General features: G+C 43.0%; 1 protein-coding gene across 1 annotated transcript; it reads right to left on the minus strand.

The window, feature by feature from the left end:
* Window positions 1-1,976: 1,976 nt before the first annotated feature.
* Window positions 1,977-16,462, minus strand: CHMP5 (charged multivesicular body protein 5). The gene is given in 8 exon segments (NM_001244744.1): window positions 1,977-2,669; window positions 4,632-4,744; window positions 7,982-8,090; window positions 13,270-13,341; window positions 13,479-13,572; window positions 14,042-14,088; window positions 15,456-15,560; window positions 16,365-16,462. Coding segments are annotated over 8 exon segments (660 nt in total). The 5' UTR covers window positions 16,434-16,462; the 3' UTR covers window positions 1,977-2,618.
* Window positions 16,463-16,787: the final 325 nt, after the last annotated feature.

The following is a 16,787-nucleotide window of genomic DNA, read 5'->3' on the forward strand; positions in this document are numbered from 1 at the left end:
GCGGGAGTTTCCATTGTGGCTCAGTGGTAATAAACCTGACTGGTATCCATGAGGACACAGGTTCAACCCCTGGCCTTGCTCAGTGGGTTAAGGATCTGGTGTTGCCATGAGCTGTGGTGTAGGCCGGCAGCTACAGCTCCAATTCGACCCCTAGCATATGCCACAGGTGTGTCCCTAAACAAACAACAACAACAACAACAGCAAAGCAAAAAAAAAAAAAAAATCAAAAAAAAAAAAAAAGAAGAAGAAGGTAGTGACAAAAATGTAACATTCGCTCCACTGAAAGGCTTGGTCAAGGGTGAGGTTAGTGGAGGTGGGAAAGGGTTACACAGATATCTCATCCTCACCTATAACTAGACGGTGAAGTTTGCAAGACAGGAGCTGCGAATTGTACTTGGTATCTCCTGAGTTGGTATAGAGACTCTACAGGGCTGGGGTTCAGTAAATTCTAACTGGATTGACCTGCTGACACATGAAAGGCTGGTGGGTGTGGCACTGCCAGGCACCCAGTGAGGCTGGAGGAGGGACTGCTCTTGGGAAGAGGTTGAGTAAGAGAGGGAGGATGGACCATTAAAGATCCTGAAGTCAGGCAAGAATTTGGATTTGCTGGAGCACTCCAGGCACCTTCCAAGAAAAGAATAAATCCCGTGTTTGTTTTAAATTAATAATCCCTCATATGACATGGCAGTTAATAAAGTACTCAAGACAATTACCTCGATTATTCCTCACAAAAGCCTTGTGAGGTAAGCACAATTTTACTTGTAAGGAAACAGAAGTTTAGAGGCATGAGTAGACCACTCAGTAGTTATTAGATGGCAGATCCAGGACAAGCCTGGACTGCTCCTTGGTCTTTTCTCTATGCTATAATGCTGCTTAGGCCGAGTCAACATTAAAATAACATTAACTTTGGTTTTTGTGGTGGAGGTTTTAGGCTGAAGTGATGTTATTAAAATGATATCCTTTTCTCCTACACTGTTGGTAGGAATGTAAATTTGTACAACCACTATGAAAACAGTATGGAGGTTCCTTAGAAAACTAAGTATACCAAGACCACAGATCTAGCAATCCCACTCCTAGGCATCTATCCAGACAAAACTACAATTCAAAAAGACACATGCACCCCTATGTTCACTGAAGCACTATTCATAAAAGCCAAGGCATGGAAGCGACCTAAATGTCCACTGACAGATGAATGGATTAAGAAGATGTGGTACATATATACAATGGAATACTACTCAGCCATAAAAAAGAATGAAATAATGCCATTTGCAACAACATGGATGCAACTAGAGATTATCATACTAAGTGAAGTAAGTCAGAAAGAGAAAGACAAATACCATATGATATCACCTGTATGTAGAATCTAAAATACAACACAAATGAACCTTTCTACAAAATAGAAACAGACTCACGGACATAAAGAACAGACTTGTGGCTGTCAAGGGGAGGGAAGGAGGGAATGGGATGGACTGGGAGTTTGGGGTTAGCAGATGCAAACTATTACATTTAGAAAGGATAAGCATACAGCATAGGGAACTATATCCAATTTCTTGAGATGGAACATGACAGTATATAATATGAGAAAAAGTATAAAAAAGATTATATCATGAATATTTTGAGGTAACTTTGCCGTACAGCAGAAATTGACACAACACTGTAAATCAACTACGCTTCAATTTAAAAATAAAAAAATAGGAGTTCCCATTGTGGTGCAGCAGAAATGAATCCGACTAGGAACCATGAGGTTGCGGGTTCAATCCTTGCCCTCGTTCAGTGGGTTAAGGATCCAGTGTTGCCATGGGCTGTGGTGTAGCTGACAGACAGACACGGCTCAGATCTGGCGTTGCTATGGCTCTGGCATAGGCCGGCAGCAACAGCTCCGATTGGACCCCTAGCCTGGGAACCTCCATAAGCCGCGGGTGTGGCCCTAAAAAGATAAAAATAAATAAATAAAAATAATAAATAAAATTATATCCTTTTGAAAAATATTTATTGAGTATAAATAAATGTCCTATACATTAAATATCAAGAAATATTCATTATTGATTACAAGTCAGCTGTAATACTGAAGCAACCATAGAATCAAAATATCCACTCATGATACAGTAGTGATAATTCCATTCCAATATCCGACACAGTAATGATTTACTCACAAGATACAACAAAGTCACCAAAAAAGGCCATCACTTTAACCAACCTATAATACCACGAAAGAAAATGGTTTTGAATCATAATATGGACAGTCTCACTAATTTCAATTTTGTTTTATCAGTTTATCAGGTCAATCCGAGACTGTGGAGATATGCTGTCATGGAGCTTAAACATCCACATTCTCTTGGTTTTATTCCACAAGTACTACTAAGTAATGGAGTCATACATACATCCTCAATGATAATTTTAAGTAAGTTAGTCTTTTGTAAGAGAAAAGGAATACAAATTTAGTATGAAGAAAGCCTTCTCCAAGCAATGAGTCTCTTAACAGAAAAAAAACAAAAGCAATGTAATTAACTTTTCCTCCAAAGAGAATAAAGGAATCTGAAACTGTTATGGCAAATTTGGAAAGATAAATATCCCAGAATATGTATTTATTTTACATGATATACTTGAATGGTGCATGTCTACGAAGCAGGGATCTGTGGCAATCCAAATTCATCCACCAGGACTCCATCCTGTGAAAAGGAGGCAATGTTTAGTGCCACTACTTTCCACCTGATAAGCAAAAAATGATTGCAAATAGTTAGCAGACAAAACTCATTTTCAAGTGTGATAATCGATGGAAATAAAAATCCCACTGATAATATGAGAACAAGCTTTTTTGTGAAAGGTAAAAGGGTTAAGTGATAAACCAAGAAAAGAAATGAAATGAACCAAAAGGGATGACTCTTTGCAGGATAAAGGAAAAATGAGAGAAAGAAAGAGAAATTTAAGAGTAAACCCAGAAAGGGGAAACATGGGCTAGGAGGATCCAGGAGGAAAGGCCGAGGAGTGAGTTCCTTCCTTCAGATTCTCACTTTCACTCTGATCCCTAAAAGGAACCAACAACTTTTATAGCCTCCTCAGTCCTTGAAGGAGCAGCGTCCGAGGACAGGGAGTCACCTCCATAAGACACTTGGCTATAAACTCACAGGCGCGGATACCACTATCAATTCAGAAACCCTATCTCAACAGCACATTTAAGTCAGGAATCTGTGACCTTTGAAAAGTGGGAAGAGGAGTTCCCGTCATGGCTCAGAGGTAACAAAACCAACTAGTATTCATGAGGACACAGGTTAGATCCCTGGCCTCACTCAGTGGGTTAAGGATCGGCATTGCTGTGAGCTGTGGTATAGGCCGTAAGCTGCAGCTCTGATTCAACCTCTAGCCTGGGAACTTCCATATGCTGATGCTGCATCCTAAAAAGACAAAACAAAACAAAACAAAAAAAGTGGGACTCACATATATGCTTCAGGGCCTTGTTACCAGGGATTTGAAAAGGTGGACAATGGTAGTGTTAATAAACATTATTTCAGGTATGCTGAGAAAAAGCAACCTATGCACCTGGCACGTTGAAGTGGAGGTGGCATGGGCAGTAAAGAAAGGTAAGACTATCCCATGATCAAGCAATAATGGGGACAGAGTGGGAGTTAAGTAGGAGAAGATGCACATTTATCAAAATCAGCATTAAGGGACCTGAGAAATCACCTACTTCCCACTTTTGTTCCCCAGACTTTAAAGGTGGGAAGAACATGAGGTTTAGAGGGGACATGGATTTCTAACTTGCTCAAAGTCACATAAATTGATAAAGGCAGAGCTGAGACTGGCTTCCACTCAAGTATTTTTGTCATCTACACTGTGCTCCTCAATGTACACAAGGGGAACAAGTAAAGACCAAGGCTGCCAACGGCCAGAGGCAATAGAAGAAAAGGACACATTATACCAGGAACTCAGATAAGGTGAATGGGATTTCCCAAGTAGCAAAATTTTATCTATTTATAATGATAACCATGCAGTTTTTGTTTGTTTGTTTTGTCTTTTTAGGGCCACACCCATGGCATGTGGAGGTTCCCAGGCTAAGGGGTCTCAAACTGGAGCTGAAGCCGCCAGCCTAAACCACAGCCACAGCAATTCGGGATCCAAGCCGAGTCTGTAACCTACACCACAGCTCACAGCAACACCAGATCCTTAACCTACTGAGCAAGGCCAGGGATCAAACCCACATCATCATGGATACTAGGTAGATTCATAATCCTCTGAGCCACATCAGGAATTCCCGAGATAGCCCTTCTTTACTCTTACTTAGGAATACCTTTTAAGAGTTCCTGCTGTGGCTCAGGGGAACGAACCCAACTAGGATCCATGAGGACGTGGGTTCGATCTCTGGTCCCAATCAGTGGGTTTAAGGATTCAGTGTTGCCGCGAGCTGTGGTGTCAGTCACAGACGCTGCTCTGATCTGGCATTGCTGTGGCTGTGGCTTAGGCCAGCAACTGTAGCTCTAATTTGATTCCTAACCTGGGAACTTCCATATGCTGTGAGTGTGGCCCTAAAAAGCAAAAAGCAAAAAAAACCTTTTAGATTCCCAGAATGGTGATCAAGCATAAAACCTTTATAATTTTGTATAGGAAATTGTATATCAAACAGAAAAAGCTTTTACCTTATTCTTTGTGTCAGTGGGAACACCTTCTGGAATTGCAGGTGCAGCTGCTGCTTCATCCAAATAAGAACTGTCTTCATCAGCCAGAAGTTCATCACCTAGTGCATCCAATTCTGAGATTGAAAGAGTCAACATGTCAAAAAAAAAAAAAAAAAAAAAAAAAAGTAAGCAAGAAAATTTGCAGCTAATATTACAAAAGGCAACCAAATTATCTGAAGTAAGATAAAAATTTAAAAACAGAAAGAGGGAATTCCTGTTGTGGCACAGAGGAAACCAATCTGACTAGGAACCATGAGGCTGCGGGTTTGATCCCTGGCCTCACTCAGTGGGTTAAGGATCTGGCGTTGCCATGAGCTGTGGTATCGGTTGCAGACACGGCTCAGATCTTGCATGGCTGTGATATAGGCCAGCAGCTGTAGCTCTGATTAGTCCCCTAGCCTGGAACCTCCATATGCCGCAGGTGTGGCCCTAAAAAGACAAAAGACAAAAAAAAAAAAGAACCTAGAGAGAAAGAGGTTATTAATTTCTATTTCCAAAACAAAAGTTGACCATAGTAACAATGTTCCAGGGGACTGGTATGGTAAAATCTATGAAAATCAAAAATTGAAATTAAACAGACAGGAGTTCCTGCTGTGTGGCTCAGCAGGTTACGAACCCAGCATACTGTCTGTGAGGACACGTGTTTGACCCCTGGCCTCGCTCAGTGGCTTAATGATGCAGTGTTGCCACAAGCTGGCATTGCTGTGGTTGTGGCATAGGCAGCTCTGATTCAACCTGTAGACTGGGAATCTCCATGTGCTCTGGGTGTGGCCCCAAAATAAATAAATAAATAAATAAAAACCACTATACCCCACAGCTTTACTAGGCCCTCGTCTTAAGAGGGCTCTATAGTTATCAGTTGGTCAATTCAAACTGGGAAATCCTGACAATAACAGATGTAAAAAATTCTCTCCCAGGAGTTCCTGTTATGGCTCAGTGGTAACAAACCTGACTAGTATCCATGAGGACGAAGGTTCAATCCCTGGCCTCGTTCAGTGGATTAAGGAAGTTAATCCCTGGCCTCGTTCAGTGTTGCTGTGAGCTGTGGTACAGGTCAGAGATGTGGCTCGGATCTTGTGTTGCTGTGGCTGTGGCGTAGGCTGGCAGCTACAGCTTCATTTCAACCCCTAGCCCGGGAACTTCCATATGCCAAGGTGTGGCCCTAAAAAAAAGACCAAAAGAAAAAAAGCCTTTCTAATTTACTAACGAACTTGAGAGGAGACAGTGAAATGCATAAGACTGAGATTTTTGTGCAGTGATTGATGATTACATGAAATCAGGCTTAAAAATAATTCTAGGAACAAAGTGAGTTGGAAGTGACCACAATGAATGGAAGAGCAGGTAGAGACTCATCAGAGCAAACTCAAGATGGGAAATAAGAAAATAAAGAGGAGTTCCCATAGTGGTGTGGCAGAAATGAATCCGACTAGGAACTATGAGGTTCCAGGTTTGATCCCTGGCCTAGTTCAGTGGGTTAAGGGTCTGGTGTTGCCATGAGCTGTGGTGTAAGTCACAGATGCGGCTCGGATCCCAGGTTGCTGTGGCTGTGGTGTAGGCTAGCAGATGTACCTCTGATTAGACCCCTAGCCTGGGAACCTCCATATGCTGCAGGTGTGGCCCTAAAAAGACAAAAGACAAAAAAAAAAAAAAAAGAAAGAAATAAATAAAAGAAAAGAAAGAAACAAATGGGGAAAAACAAGGTTCTACGCAAAAGAGAAGATAAAGAAGGAGTAATGTGAGAGAGGAGTCATGTAACAGAAAATCCAGTGTGTCCACTGTGGGGTCGTCCTGCCCTCTACCCAGTTACTCATGTTAGAAGCTGGCATACATTGGAGTTCCCGTCGTGGCTCAGTGGTTAATGAATCTGAATAGGAACCATGAGGTTGCGGATTCAATCCATGGCCTAGCTCAGTGAGTCAAGGATCTGGTGTTGCCATGAGCTGTGGTATGGGCTGCAGATGCGGCTTGGATCCCCCGTTGCTGTGGCTCTGGCGTAGGCCGGCAGCTACAGCTCCGATTAGACCCCTAGCCTGGGAACCTCCAAATGCCGCAGTGCCACCCTAGAAAAGACAAAAAAAAAAAAGAAACTGGCAAACATCTGTGATACCTCCCTTTCTCTCCACATTCAATTAAGTCATCCATTAAGTCTTGTCCATTCAACCTCCTAAAATTTCTTCCATCTGTCCACTTCTGTTTCTGCTACTGCCACTTTAGTCTTGGCTACCACCATTTCTTTTCTTTTTTTTCTGGCCGTGCCCATGGGATGCAGAAGTTCTTGGGCCAGGGATTAAAAGTGTGCCACAACATTAACCTGAGGCACAGTAGTGAAAACACCAGATCCTTAGCCCACTGAGACACCAGGGAACTCCTCACCATCATTTCTTTTCTCTTTTTTCTTTTTAGAGCCGCATCCACAGCATATCACATTTCTACGGCTGGGGGCAAATCAGAGCTGCAGCTGCCGGCCTACACCATAGCCACAACAACACCAGATCCAAGCCACATCTTTGACCTACAAACACCACTCAGGGCAAAGCTTTAACCCACTGAGCAAGGCCAGGGATCAAACCTACATCCTCATGGATACTAGTTGGGCTCTTAACCAGCTGAGCCACAATGAACACCCCCCATCATTTCCTACATAGACTACAGTAAATTTCTAAACTCCTCTCTGTGACTCAACAAGCCCTCCCATTTTGTCTTGTTAACCCTTACTCATTCTCCAGATTCTATGTCCCCCACTCCCAACTAGGTTAGATTCCCTGGCTGTGTGCTCCTATGGTACCCTACACTTTTCCTCCCCACATTCTGTGCTCTTATAATTAATTAATTATTTTGAAACAGGCAGTTTCTTACCCCTGCTAGAGAAGGAGCTTCATGAACACAGGGATCATGTTTATTTTCTTCGGTGCTGAGTTCCCCACAACTAACAGTGACTGGCACACAGTAGAGGCATACAAAGTATTTGCCAACTACTGTTTCTTGATCTGCTTTGTTGTTCTGAGGGAGAGGACTCCAAGTAGGAAAATAAACAGAAAAAAATCAAAAGGAAAATGGCGGGGAATGGCAATGTTTGGATACTAAGCACCAGATCAGCAGAGGTCTGTGCCTGAACCATCCTTCAGAGTTTGTCTGTCCCAGAGGTGGTGGGGTATGAAAGTCTGACATGGCATCTCTCAAGCTCTTTTCCCAGAGACTGTACCATAAACTATCTCTCAGGGAACCCACACAGGAGCATGCTGGAAAGGTCCCAGGCAGGCACTTCTTTCATATTCTAAAGCTACATATATACTGCTTTTCCTGTAACTCACCCGCTTCTAGGTCATCTTCGTCTAATTCTGGCGTGCCATAACTACGACTCAGTGCTTCTTGGATTTCATTTGCATCTTCCATCATATCTTCTAGCTGGTCCTGTAGATCCTACAAAAATACATGACAGTATTTTTATTCATTTCCTACCATTTTTCTCTAAATACAGACTGCTCCCACTGTCTCCCCCGAATCTTAGAAACAAATAATGACCCATATAATCCTCCTATTTTTGGAGATAAAAATGTAAACTTAAAGAATAGAATTGGCAGACTTGCATTTGAATTTAAGGTGCTTCATCAAAATCCAAACTGCTATTGCAAGAATAGATGGCCAGGAGTTCCCGTTGTGGCTCAGTGATTAACGAATCTGACTAGGAACCATGAGGCTGCGGGTTCGATCCCAGCCTTGCTAAGTGGGTCAAGGATCTGGCGTTGCCGTGAGCTGTGGTGCAGGTTGCAGACTCGGCTCGGTCGGGTCTGGCGTTGCTGTGGCTGTGGAGTAGGCCAGAACCTACAGCTCCGATTAGACCCCTAGCCTGGGGACCTCCATATGCCGCGGGAGCAGCCCTAGAGAAGGCAAAAAGACACACACACAAAAAAAGAATAGATGGCCATAGGAGTTCCCTGGTGGCTCAGCAGGTTCAGGATCTGAAATTGTCACTGCTGTGATGGGGGTCCAATCCCTGGCTAAGAACTCATGCATGCCATGTATGTGGCAAAAAACAAACAAAAAAAAACCCATAAGCTCTCTGTCATCACAGGAAGTTTGTTGCTTAAAACATGAAATCATGCAACATTTACACTATCAATTTTTCTAGTTAATAGAAAAAAGGACGTTACTGAAACAAGCATATTACTTTTTTTTTTTTTTTTTTTTTTGGCTTTTTAGGGCCACACCTGTAGCATGGAGGTTGCAACTAGCGGTCCAATCAGAGCTACAGTTGCCCACCTACACCACAGCCACAGCAACATCAGATCCGAGCCACATCTTCGAACTACACCACAGCTCATGGCAACACTGGATCCTTAACCCACTGAGTGAGGCCAGAGTTCAGACCCACAACCTCATGGTTCCTGGTAGGATTCGTTTACCCTTTACCATGATGGGAACTCCCATATTACTCTTCTTGAGTCAACCAAAAGGTGACTACACTGTGGAGGGAAAGGAAGTAGCAGTGGAAACAACTGGGTGGTACAAAAAGCTGTACCCACTCTGGATGGGGAAACAGAAATGAATCAGGATAGGCTTGGTATCTGAGACCACGCTGGTGAAATAAATTGACTGAGGACATAAAGCATTTGGGAATGATCTATTGATAGTTAATTGGGAGACTACTACAAGGCCAGAAAGAATGTAAAACCAATCTGAAAAGTGGTACAACATAATGCAGGGCAGTTAATACAACAGTTTGAAGAACAGACTGTGGAGTCAAAAATATCCAAGCTAAAATTTGGCCATTACTCAATGAAAAGTAATGTCTTTTATTATTTATTTATTTATTTATTTCTGTCTTTCAAAGGCTGCACCCACAGCATATGGAAGTTCTCAGGCTAGGGGTCGAATCAGAGCCATAGACGCTGGCCTATGCCATAGCCACAGCAACGGCAGATATGAGTTGCATCTGTGACCTATTCTGCAGCCTGCAGCAGTGCCAGATCCATAACTCACTGAATGAGGCCAGGGATGGAACCCACATCCTCATGGATACTAGCTGGGTTCTTAACTCACTGAGCCACAGTGGGAACTCTGAAAAGTAATGTCTTTTAGCCTTAATTTCCTCATCTGTAAAGGGGGATTATTAGTAGCCATACTTCACAGGGTTATAGTAAGGTGAAACGCTAAGCACCTAATCCTATATATCTTTCACTGTGTTAAGGATGTACAGAACAACAGTATACTCTTCACATACTGAAAATTCCACAAAGAGGGGAAGAGACTTTTGTTGATAATGCAGAAGGCCAAATCAGCACCAAGTATCCTTCAAAATTTCTACAGCAATCAGGAGTTCCCGTCGTGGCGCAGTGGTTAACGAATCCGACTAGGAACCATGAGGTTGTGGGTTCGGTCCCTGCCCTTGCTTAGTGGGTTAACGATCCGGCGTTGCCGTGAGCTGTGGTGTAGGTTGCAGACGCGGCTCGGATCCCGCGTTGCTGTGGCTCTGGCGTAGGCCGGTGGCTACAGCTCCGATTCAACCCCTAGCCTGGGAACCTCCATATGCTGCGGGAGCAGCCCAAGAAATAGCAACAACAACAAAAAGACAAAAGACAAAAAAAAAAAAAAAAAAAAAAAAAAATTTCTACAGCAATCAAAACATTTAAAAACTCCACCCTGGCACCCAAATTAGAGGTTTGTTTTTCCATATAAAAGGTAGAAAATAAAATGAAGAAAAACATTTTTTTAAAAAGAAAATGCCTTGCTTTTCTGCATCTCCAAATGGCAAACTACCACACTATACATATCTAACAGTCTGCTATACAGAGGAGCATTGGCTGCAACAATAATTAAAGGAGAGTAAAAATAAACTAATCAAGATGAACCTATATCATGCTTTTACATATCAAGATAAGTCTTCCAAAATCATCTATTATGAATAGGATTCCTAGCAAGACTCTAGGATAGACACATGAAAAAAAAATCAACACAAAGTTGGGGTTCCCTGGTGGCTCAGTGAGCTAAGGATCTGGCATTGTCACTGCTTTGGCTCACATTCAATCCCTGACCTGGGAACTTTCACATGCCACAGGTGAGGCCAAAAAAAACAAAAAAAAATTTCATCACAAAGAATTAGAAGGTTTAATTTTGGAAAAACAGACAGAAGCAGTACAAAACAAAAAGGATCACTAGACTTTTATGTGCAGAAACTAGGAAATAAAAAAGAAACAGGGAAAGACACACAGAGGCAAATTTTTTAAATGAGCACTATAGAACAATGAAATTGTTTTATTTATTTTATTTTTTGGCTTGCCCAAAGTATGTGGAAGTTCCTGGCCCAGGGATGGAACCTACAGTACGGCAGCAACCCAAACCACTGCAGTGACAGCACTGGATCCTTAACCCACTACGCCACAAAAGAATTCTGAAAGTATTTTACAAGTATGGTATTTTAGGGAAAAAAAATGAAGTTCAAAATACCTAGCCCAGCCAAAGACCCATATACATCAAAAAAGTTAGCAAGAAAGGGGCTCTGCACCTATCATGCAGGTGAAGCTATTAGGGTACAGAGAAGGATAATTAGCTGGGGAGACAGTGAGACAACCAGAGGGGAAAGATGAATAAACATACCAAAAAACCCAGAAAGACCAACTTTTTTCCTACTTTGTTTATGAAATAGCACTAATTAAAACAAAAGGAATCCTAAAAAAGAAAGAAAGAAAGAAAAAAAACCACAAGGAGCCCTAAAAGCAGAAAATAAAATTCAGTTTCATTATATTATCAAATAGTACTATTCAAATAAGACAAGCAAATTCAGAACTTCTTTGGTGAATCTCCTGGAAGCTATCACTAAGCTTAAATTTTTGTAAGCTCGGACTGTGGAGGATTAGAGAGAGGGCCCCAGGCAGTCTAAGGAGGTGCTCAAAAAGAGTAACATAGGAGTTCCTGGTAGCTAAAAGTAGGCTGGGATCCAGCCTTGCCACTGTTGTGTGGCTCAGGTCATTGCTGTGGTATGGGTTTGATCTCTGGCGTGGGAAACTCCACATGCCTCAAGAATGTACCACCCACCCCCGCCGCCAAAAAAAAAAAGAGCAAGAAGAGAGGAATACCTTCACTTACTGAAGACCAGAACTATGAGAGAATACTTCTGCAGAAGCAGTACAATGCTGGAGACATAATAAGTACTCAACTAACAAATAATGCTTGATTGGGCAGAACTGCTTTAACTCCTTGAATAGTCTCATTCGTTTTTTTCTTTTTTAGGGCCACACCACACAGCATATGGAAATTCCCAGACTAACGGTCAAATCAGAGCTGCAGCTGCCAGCCAACACCACAGCCACAGCAATGCAGGATCCAAGCCATGTCTGTGACCTATACCACAGCTCACGGCAACACTGGATCCTTAACCCACTAAGCGAGGCCAGGGATTGAACCTGTGTCCTCATGGATCCTAGTTAGGTTAAACTCCTGTTTACCATTAAATACTTTCTGAGCACCAACTATGGCCAGGTATGTTTAGAGCACTGGGGATACAACAATAAACAAAACTGAGTCCCCACCCTCTTAGAAAGAGTCTACTCGAGGGTAGAGAAAAAGAGCACTATCACACATGCAGAAAGGAAAGGAAGCCTCTTTTCTCTGGCCAGTCACCACTCCCTCTGCTATCCCTGCTCACCATCTGGGCTGTTTAAATGACAGAGGGAGGAGCCAGGCTCTCAGGGCTCACCTCCCCAGCCAAAACACTATCTCAAAAGAAATGCTAGGAGCTCCCATTGTGGCACAGTGGTTAACAAACCTGTCTAGGATCCACAAGGATGTGGGCTCAATCCCTGGCCTCGCTCAGTGGGTTAAGGATCTGGCATTGCTAGGAGCTATGGTGTAGGTCGCAGACGCAGCTTGGATCCAGCATTGCTGTGGCTGTGGTGTAGGCCAGCAGCTACAACTCCAATTTGACTCCTAGCCTGGGAACTTTCATATGTCACGGGTGCAGCTCTAAAAAAAAAAAAAAAAAAAAAAAAAAAAAAAAAAAAATTAAAGATTCTCACCACATCACCTCGTGAGGTGATGAAAGTGTTAACTAACCTTACTGTGCTAATCATTTCACTATATATATATACTTTATATATATACACCTCCAAAATCATCACATTATATACCTTAAACACAATGTTATATCCCAAGTGTATCTCAATAAAAAAAAATCTAGAAAGAATTACTAAAAAATGGAATCAATTCTACACCAAGAACCATGCTAAGCACCTTATATATATGTCATCATTTAACACTTGTGACAATCCTGGGAGATGGGCAGCAAATGCCCACTTTGTAATTTAGGTAACTACTAATCATTAAGTGAGTCTGAAGTAAAAGGAAACTGGGTGCTTATTACGTGCCAGGTGTTGTGTGTTTAGATACACCAGCCCATCCTTATAATAACTATATATGGCATTAGGCTCCTTAGGTTAGCAGCAGGAAAGTAAGATCTTTGGTACCCTTTCTCAAAGTTACTCTATTAGTAAATGGCAGGCCCAAGATTTGATCCCTCTTCTGTGATCTTTCCCATCACATACGCATTCATTTTGATTCTTTTAGAACCAGTGCACATTCTTGCAGAAACCAGTTTACATCTCACCTCAATCTGGTCGATTTTCACTTGCTTATATGCTTTCTTCATCTCCTTTACTCCCAGTTTCATAGCGTCGACCTAAAAAAAAAAAAGGAAAAAGAAAACACCATGTCTTAAGAAGGTGCATTGGTTAAGCTGCTTTTTAATAACCATGGGAAAACAGCACAAGGGTACAAAATAAAGTCAAATCATGGGAAAAGGTGTTTTGGGAGTACCGTGGTCTTGGTGTCCTTCAATGACTGGATGGTGTAATTGGCTTGTTCCATGTTAAATGACTGCTGGGCGAGATTGTCCCGCTGCTGCTCATACCTTTTTGTGGTCAAGTGAGAATGGGAAATATGAGTCATATAGAAATCCTCAGGAAGAAAGCATCTCTAACACTAAATAAGAGAATTTTCTTTAAGTGGTATGAAAACCTAAAGGGGAGTTCCCATTGTGGCTCAGCACTAATAAACCCAACTAGTATCCATGAGGATGCCGGTTCGAATCCCTGGCCTTGCTCAGTGGGTTAAGACTCTGGTGTTAGCGCGAGCTGCAGTGTAGGTTGCAGATACGTCGTCTTGGATCTGGTGTTGCTGCAGCTGTGGTGCAGGCTGGCAGGTGCAGCTCAGATTCAACCCCTAGCCTGGGAACCTCCCTATGCAACAGGTGCAGCCTTTAAATAACAAAAAAAAAAAAAAAAAAAGAGAGAGAGAGAGAGAGAGAACCTAAAGGAATGGAAGACTATTTCCCTTTTGGTAAACCCGCTAAAGGAAAGGAGATTGTGCTAAAAACTTACATCCGCTTTTGCTTTAAAACCCGCAAGGCTTTCTGCTTGACCATATTCTAGGGAGAAAAACAAATTTTAACAGATTTAAAGGAAGTAGAAAACATACATAAGGTAAAATAAATCACCCATATCCTCAACTCACATACTTATTTCCTCTTGCCTTCAAAGCAGTAGACACAGTGGTTCCTGGATTGTTCACCTCCCAAGCAGGTTTAAGCCCCAGCTTGCCTCAGTTTTTGCATCCCACACCTCAGTGTACTGAAGTACATTTCCTTTTCTTAGTGCATATTATCTCTACTCCCAGCCCTAAGAGGGCTGATTCTGTATATCCAGGTGCTTTAGGGAGAGTTCCAATTTGGAGTCTGCTATCCACTCAAACTCAACATGCTCAAATCCCTCAACTTGTTTTCACCTTGGAAATTACTAACAATGGCCCCACCAGTCTCAGTTCTCTAGGTTGAGAACCGTTATATTGACCTTACCACTTGTCTCTTCATGCACTGTCATCTTGTTAGATTTTCAGAACTTGCTTTCATATTGATTCCTCTCATGTCATTCTCATGACTACCACCATGGTTTAGGCTTTCATCTCCTCAAGTCTAGGTGAGCTTTCCTGCCTCTGGTCACTCTTCATTCCATGCCATCCAACTAAGATGGCAGAGAAAATCCTCTTGTCACTTCCTTTTCTATACTTTTTCATAAATCATTTTATTTGTCTTCTCCAATGAAGAAGGAAAAGTAGATAATATTACTTCACAGATTATAATAATCCCTAACATTTACACACAGTATTATATAGGTCACATGAATTACCTCATTTAATCCTCACACTATAAAGTAGATATCATTCCCATTTCACAGAAGGGAAAACTGAGGATCAGTGATGCTAAGCATCTTGCTCTAGTTCAGATGCCTAATAAGTTACAGGGATGGGAAAAAAGAAGGCAGTTCTACATTCACAGTCCATGAACTTAACAGAAGAGAAAAATAAGAAATTAAGTAACTTCATCAAGGTCACAGCTAGTAGGTAGTGATGGTATTATTCAGAGAATACTGGTACTTTTCCCCAACATGCCACTCCTTAACCACTCTATTATACTTATCTAACCTGACCAGCCTGGCAACTCATTATTCCTGAGCAGGTCCTGCCTCTCCAGATTTCCCCTTTCTCAGTAGAAGGCCCTAATTCCCATGTACATGCTTCTGGACATGTGATCAGCATCTTTTCTCCACCAGTTCAAACTACAGCCTTTCTCTCATATTTTGCTACAAACTCTCCTCCTCCTCCTCACATGTGTTTTCCCCTTACTAGACTGTGAACGTGTCTTCTGTACCTCTCACCAGCCCCTATCACCAGGCCCTACTTCCACTGGTACTTGAGTTAGGCTGTCACAGCACCTTCTGCAGGTGCTGCCTACCTTACCTTTGCAGGACCCTCTCTCATCTTTTTGATCTGATCCTTATACTTCACTAGCTCAGCATCCAGGCGAGAAATCTTCTTGTCAATGGATTCTGCCCTGCTGTCCACCTTGAGGGAAAAAAAAAATCAAAGGCAGTGGTAGTTATGGCAATACATTTACATGAAAAGTGGCAGGAGAGGAGTGAATAAAGAGGAATTTAAAAAAAGGAAAAATAAGAGCATAAAGTGAAAGGTGAAAACAGATATTTCTAATGGTGGGGAGGAAGATACCCGGTCAGAAACACTGGTGGGGCTTTTATAAACTATACCCCAGATTGTAATATTCCAGAGTTGCCCTCAAGTGTGTTTGAGCAGAAAAATAATTTGAGAACCCCTCGTCTGAGTTGAGATTTCTCTAGAATCAGAGACTAGTCCAGCTGGGGGCTCAATCAGGAAATAGGCCAGTGCCCAGTGGATCCAGGCTATGGCTGTAGATCTATTTGCTTCAATAGAAAGTGGTGGCTTAACATAAGAGGCCAGGGTTCTGAATTTTGTGTTACTGAGATTCAGAATGTTGAGGTAGGATATCAAACCGAGGATGGGGACGTGAGAGAGGGATGAGCGATGGTAGAGGAATTAGGGGTCGAACTGGACGAGGTGGGAAGAGTGTGTGAACCAGTGAGGGGATAAAGAGTGAGTGGACGCGGGCTTCAGAAGGGGTGGGGCACGAGTAGGGCGAGACAGCGATGGCTTAGGGGGTCCCTGATTTGTGGCGTCACGAATGACCTGGGTAACAAGAACCAAAGTGGGGTGGCGAGAGCTGAGGTGTAATGAGCCCGGGCCCCGGAATGGAGTGGAGGAGTAGAAGCCTTGGGTGGGCGGGGTCGAAGTGTCAGAGTCCCTGAGCCTAGTTATGTGTGGTAAAGTGCCCACCGTGCCAATGCAGTCGGTCAAGCTGGGCGGCGGAGCCTTGGGTTTCGCTTTCCCGAAGAATCGGTTCATCTTGAACAGCCGCAAAGAGAACCTAAACACTGGAGCAAAACCAGAAACGGAAGCAGAGTCACCTCCGCCTCCGACTTGACTTCCGGACCCTGGCGCAAGCGCAATGTGCCTATTGGCGTTTCCCGATCCTTTTTCCGGATCTTCAACTGGGCCTTCCGGGGAAGGAGAGCGGCTGGAGGTAAGAGGTGAGGGACGCACATTCAGCAGGGGGCGTGGCTTCAATGGCGGTCGTGGGCGTGGCCCCAGAGGAGCCAGGCGGAGCCTCGCTGAGTGGGTGGGGCCTGGGGGCGGCTTCCTCGGAACTGAGCTCCGCAGAAGCCAGCTGGGCTGCTCTGAGGGGCGGGGCCGGCGGGC

This window comes from Sus scrofa, chromosome 10, assembly GCF_054392235.1.
Source record: "Sus scrofa isolate SSC_HxYL_T2T_F1_AM1 chromosome 10, Sscrofa_HxYL_maternal_Yorkshire_Landrace_v2.0, whole genome shotgun sequence".
NCBI lineage: Eukaryota > Metazoa > Chordata > Mammalia > Artiodactyla > Suidae > Sus > Sus scrofa.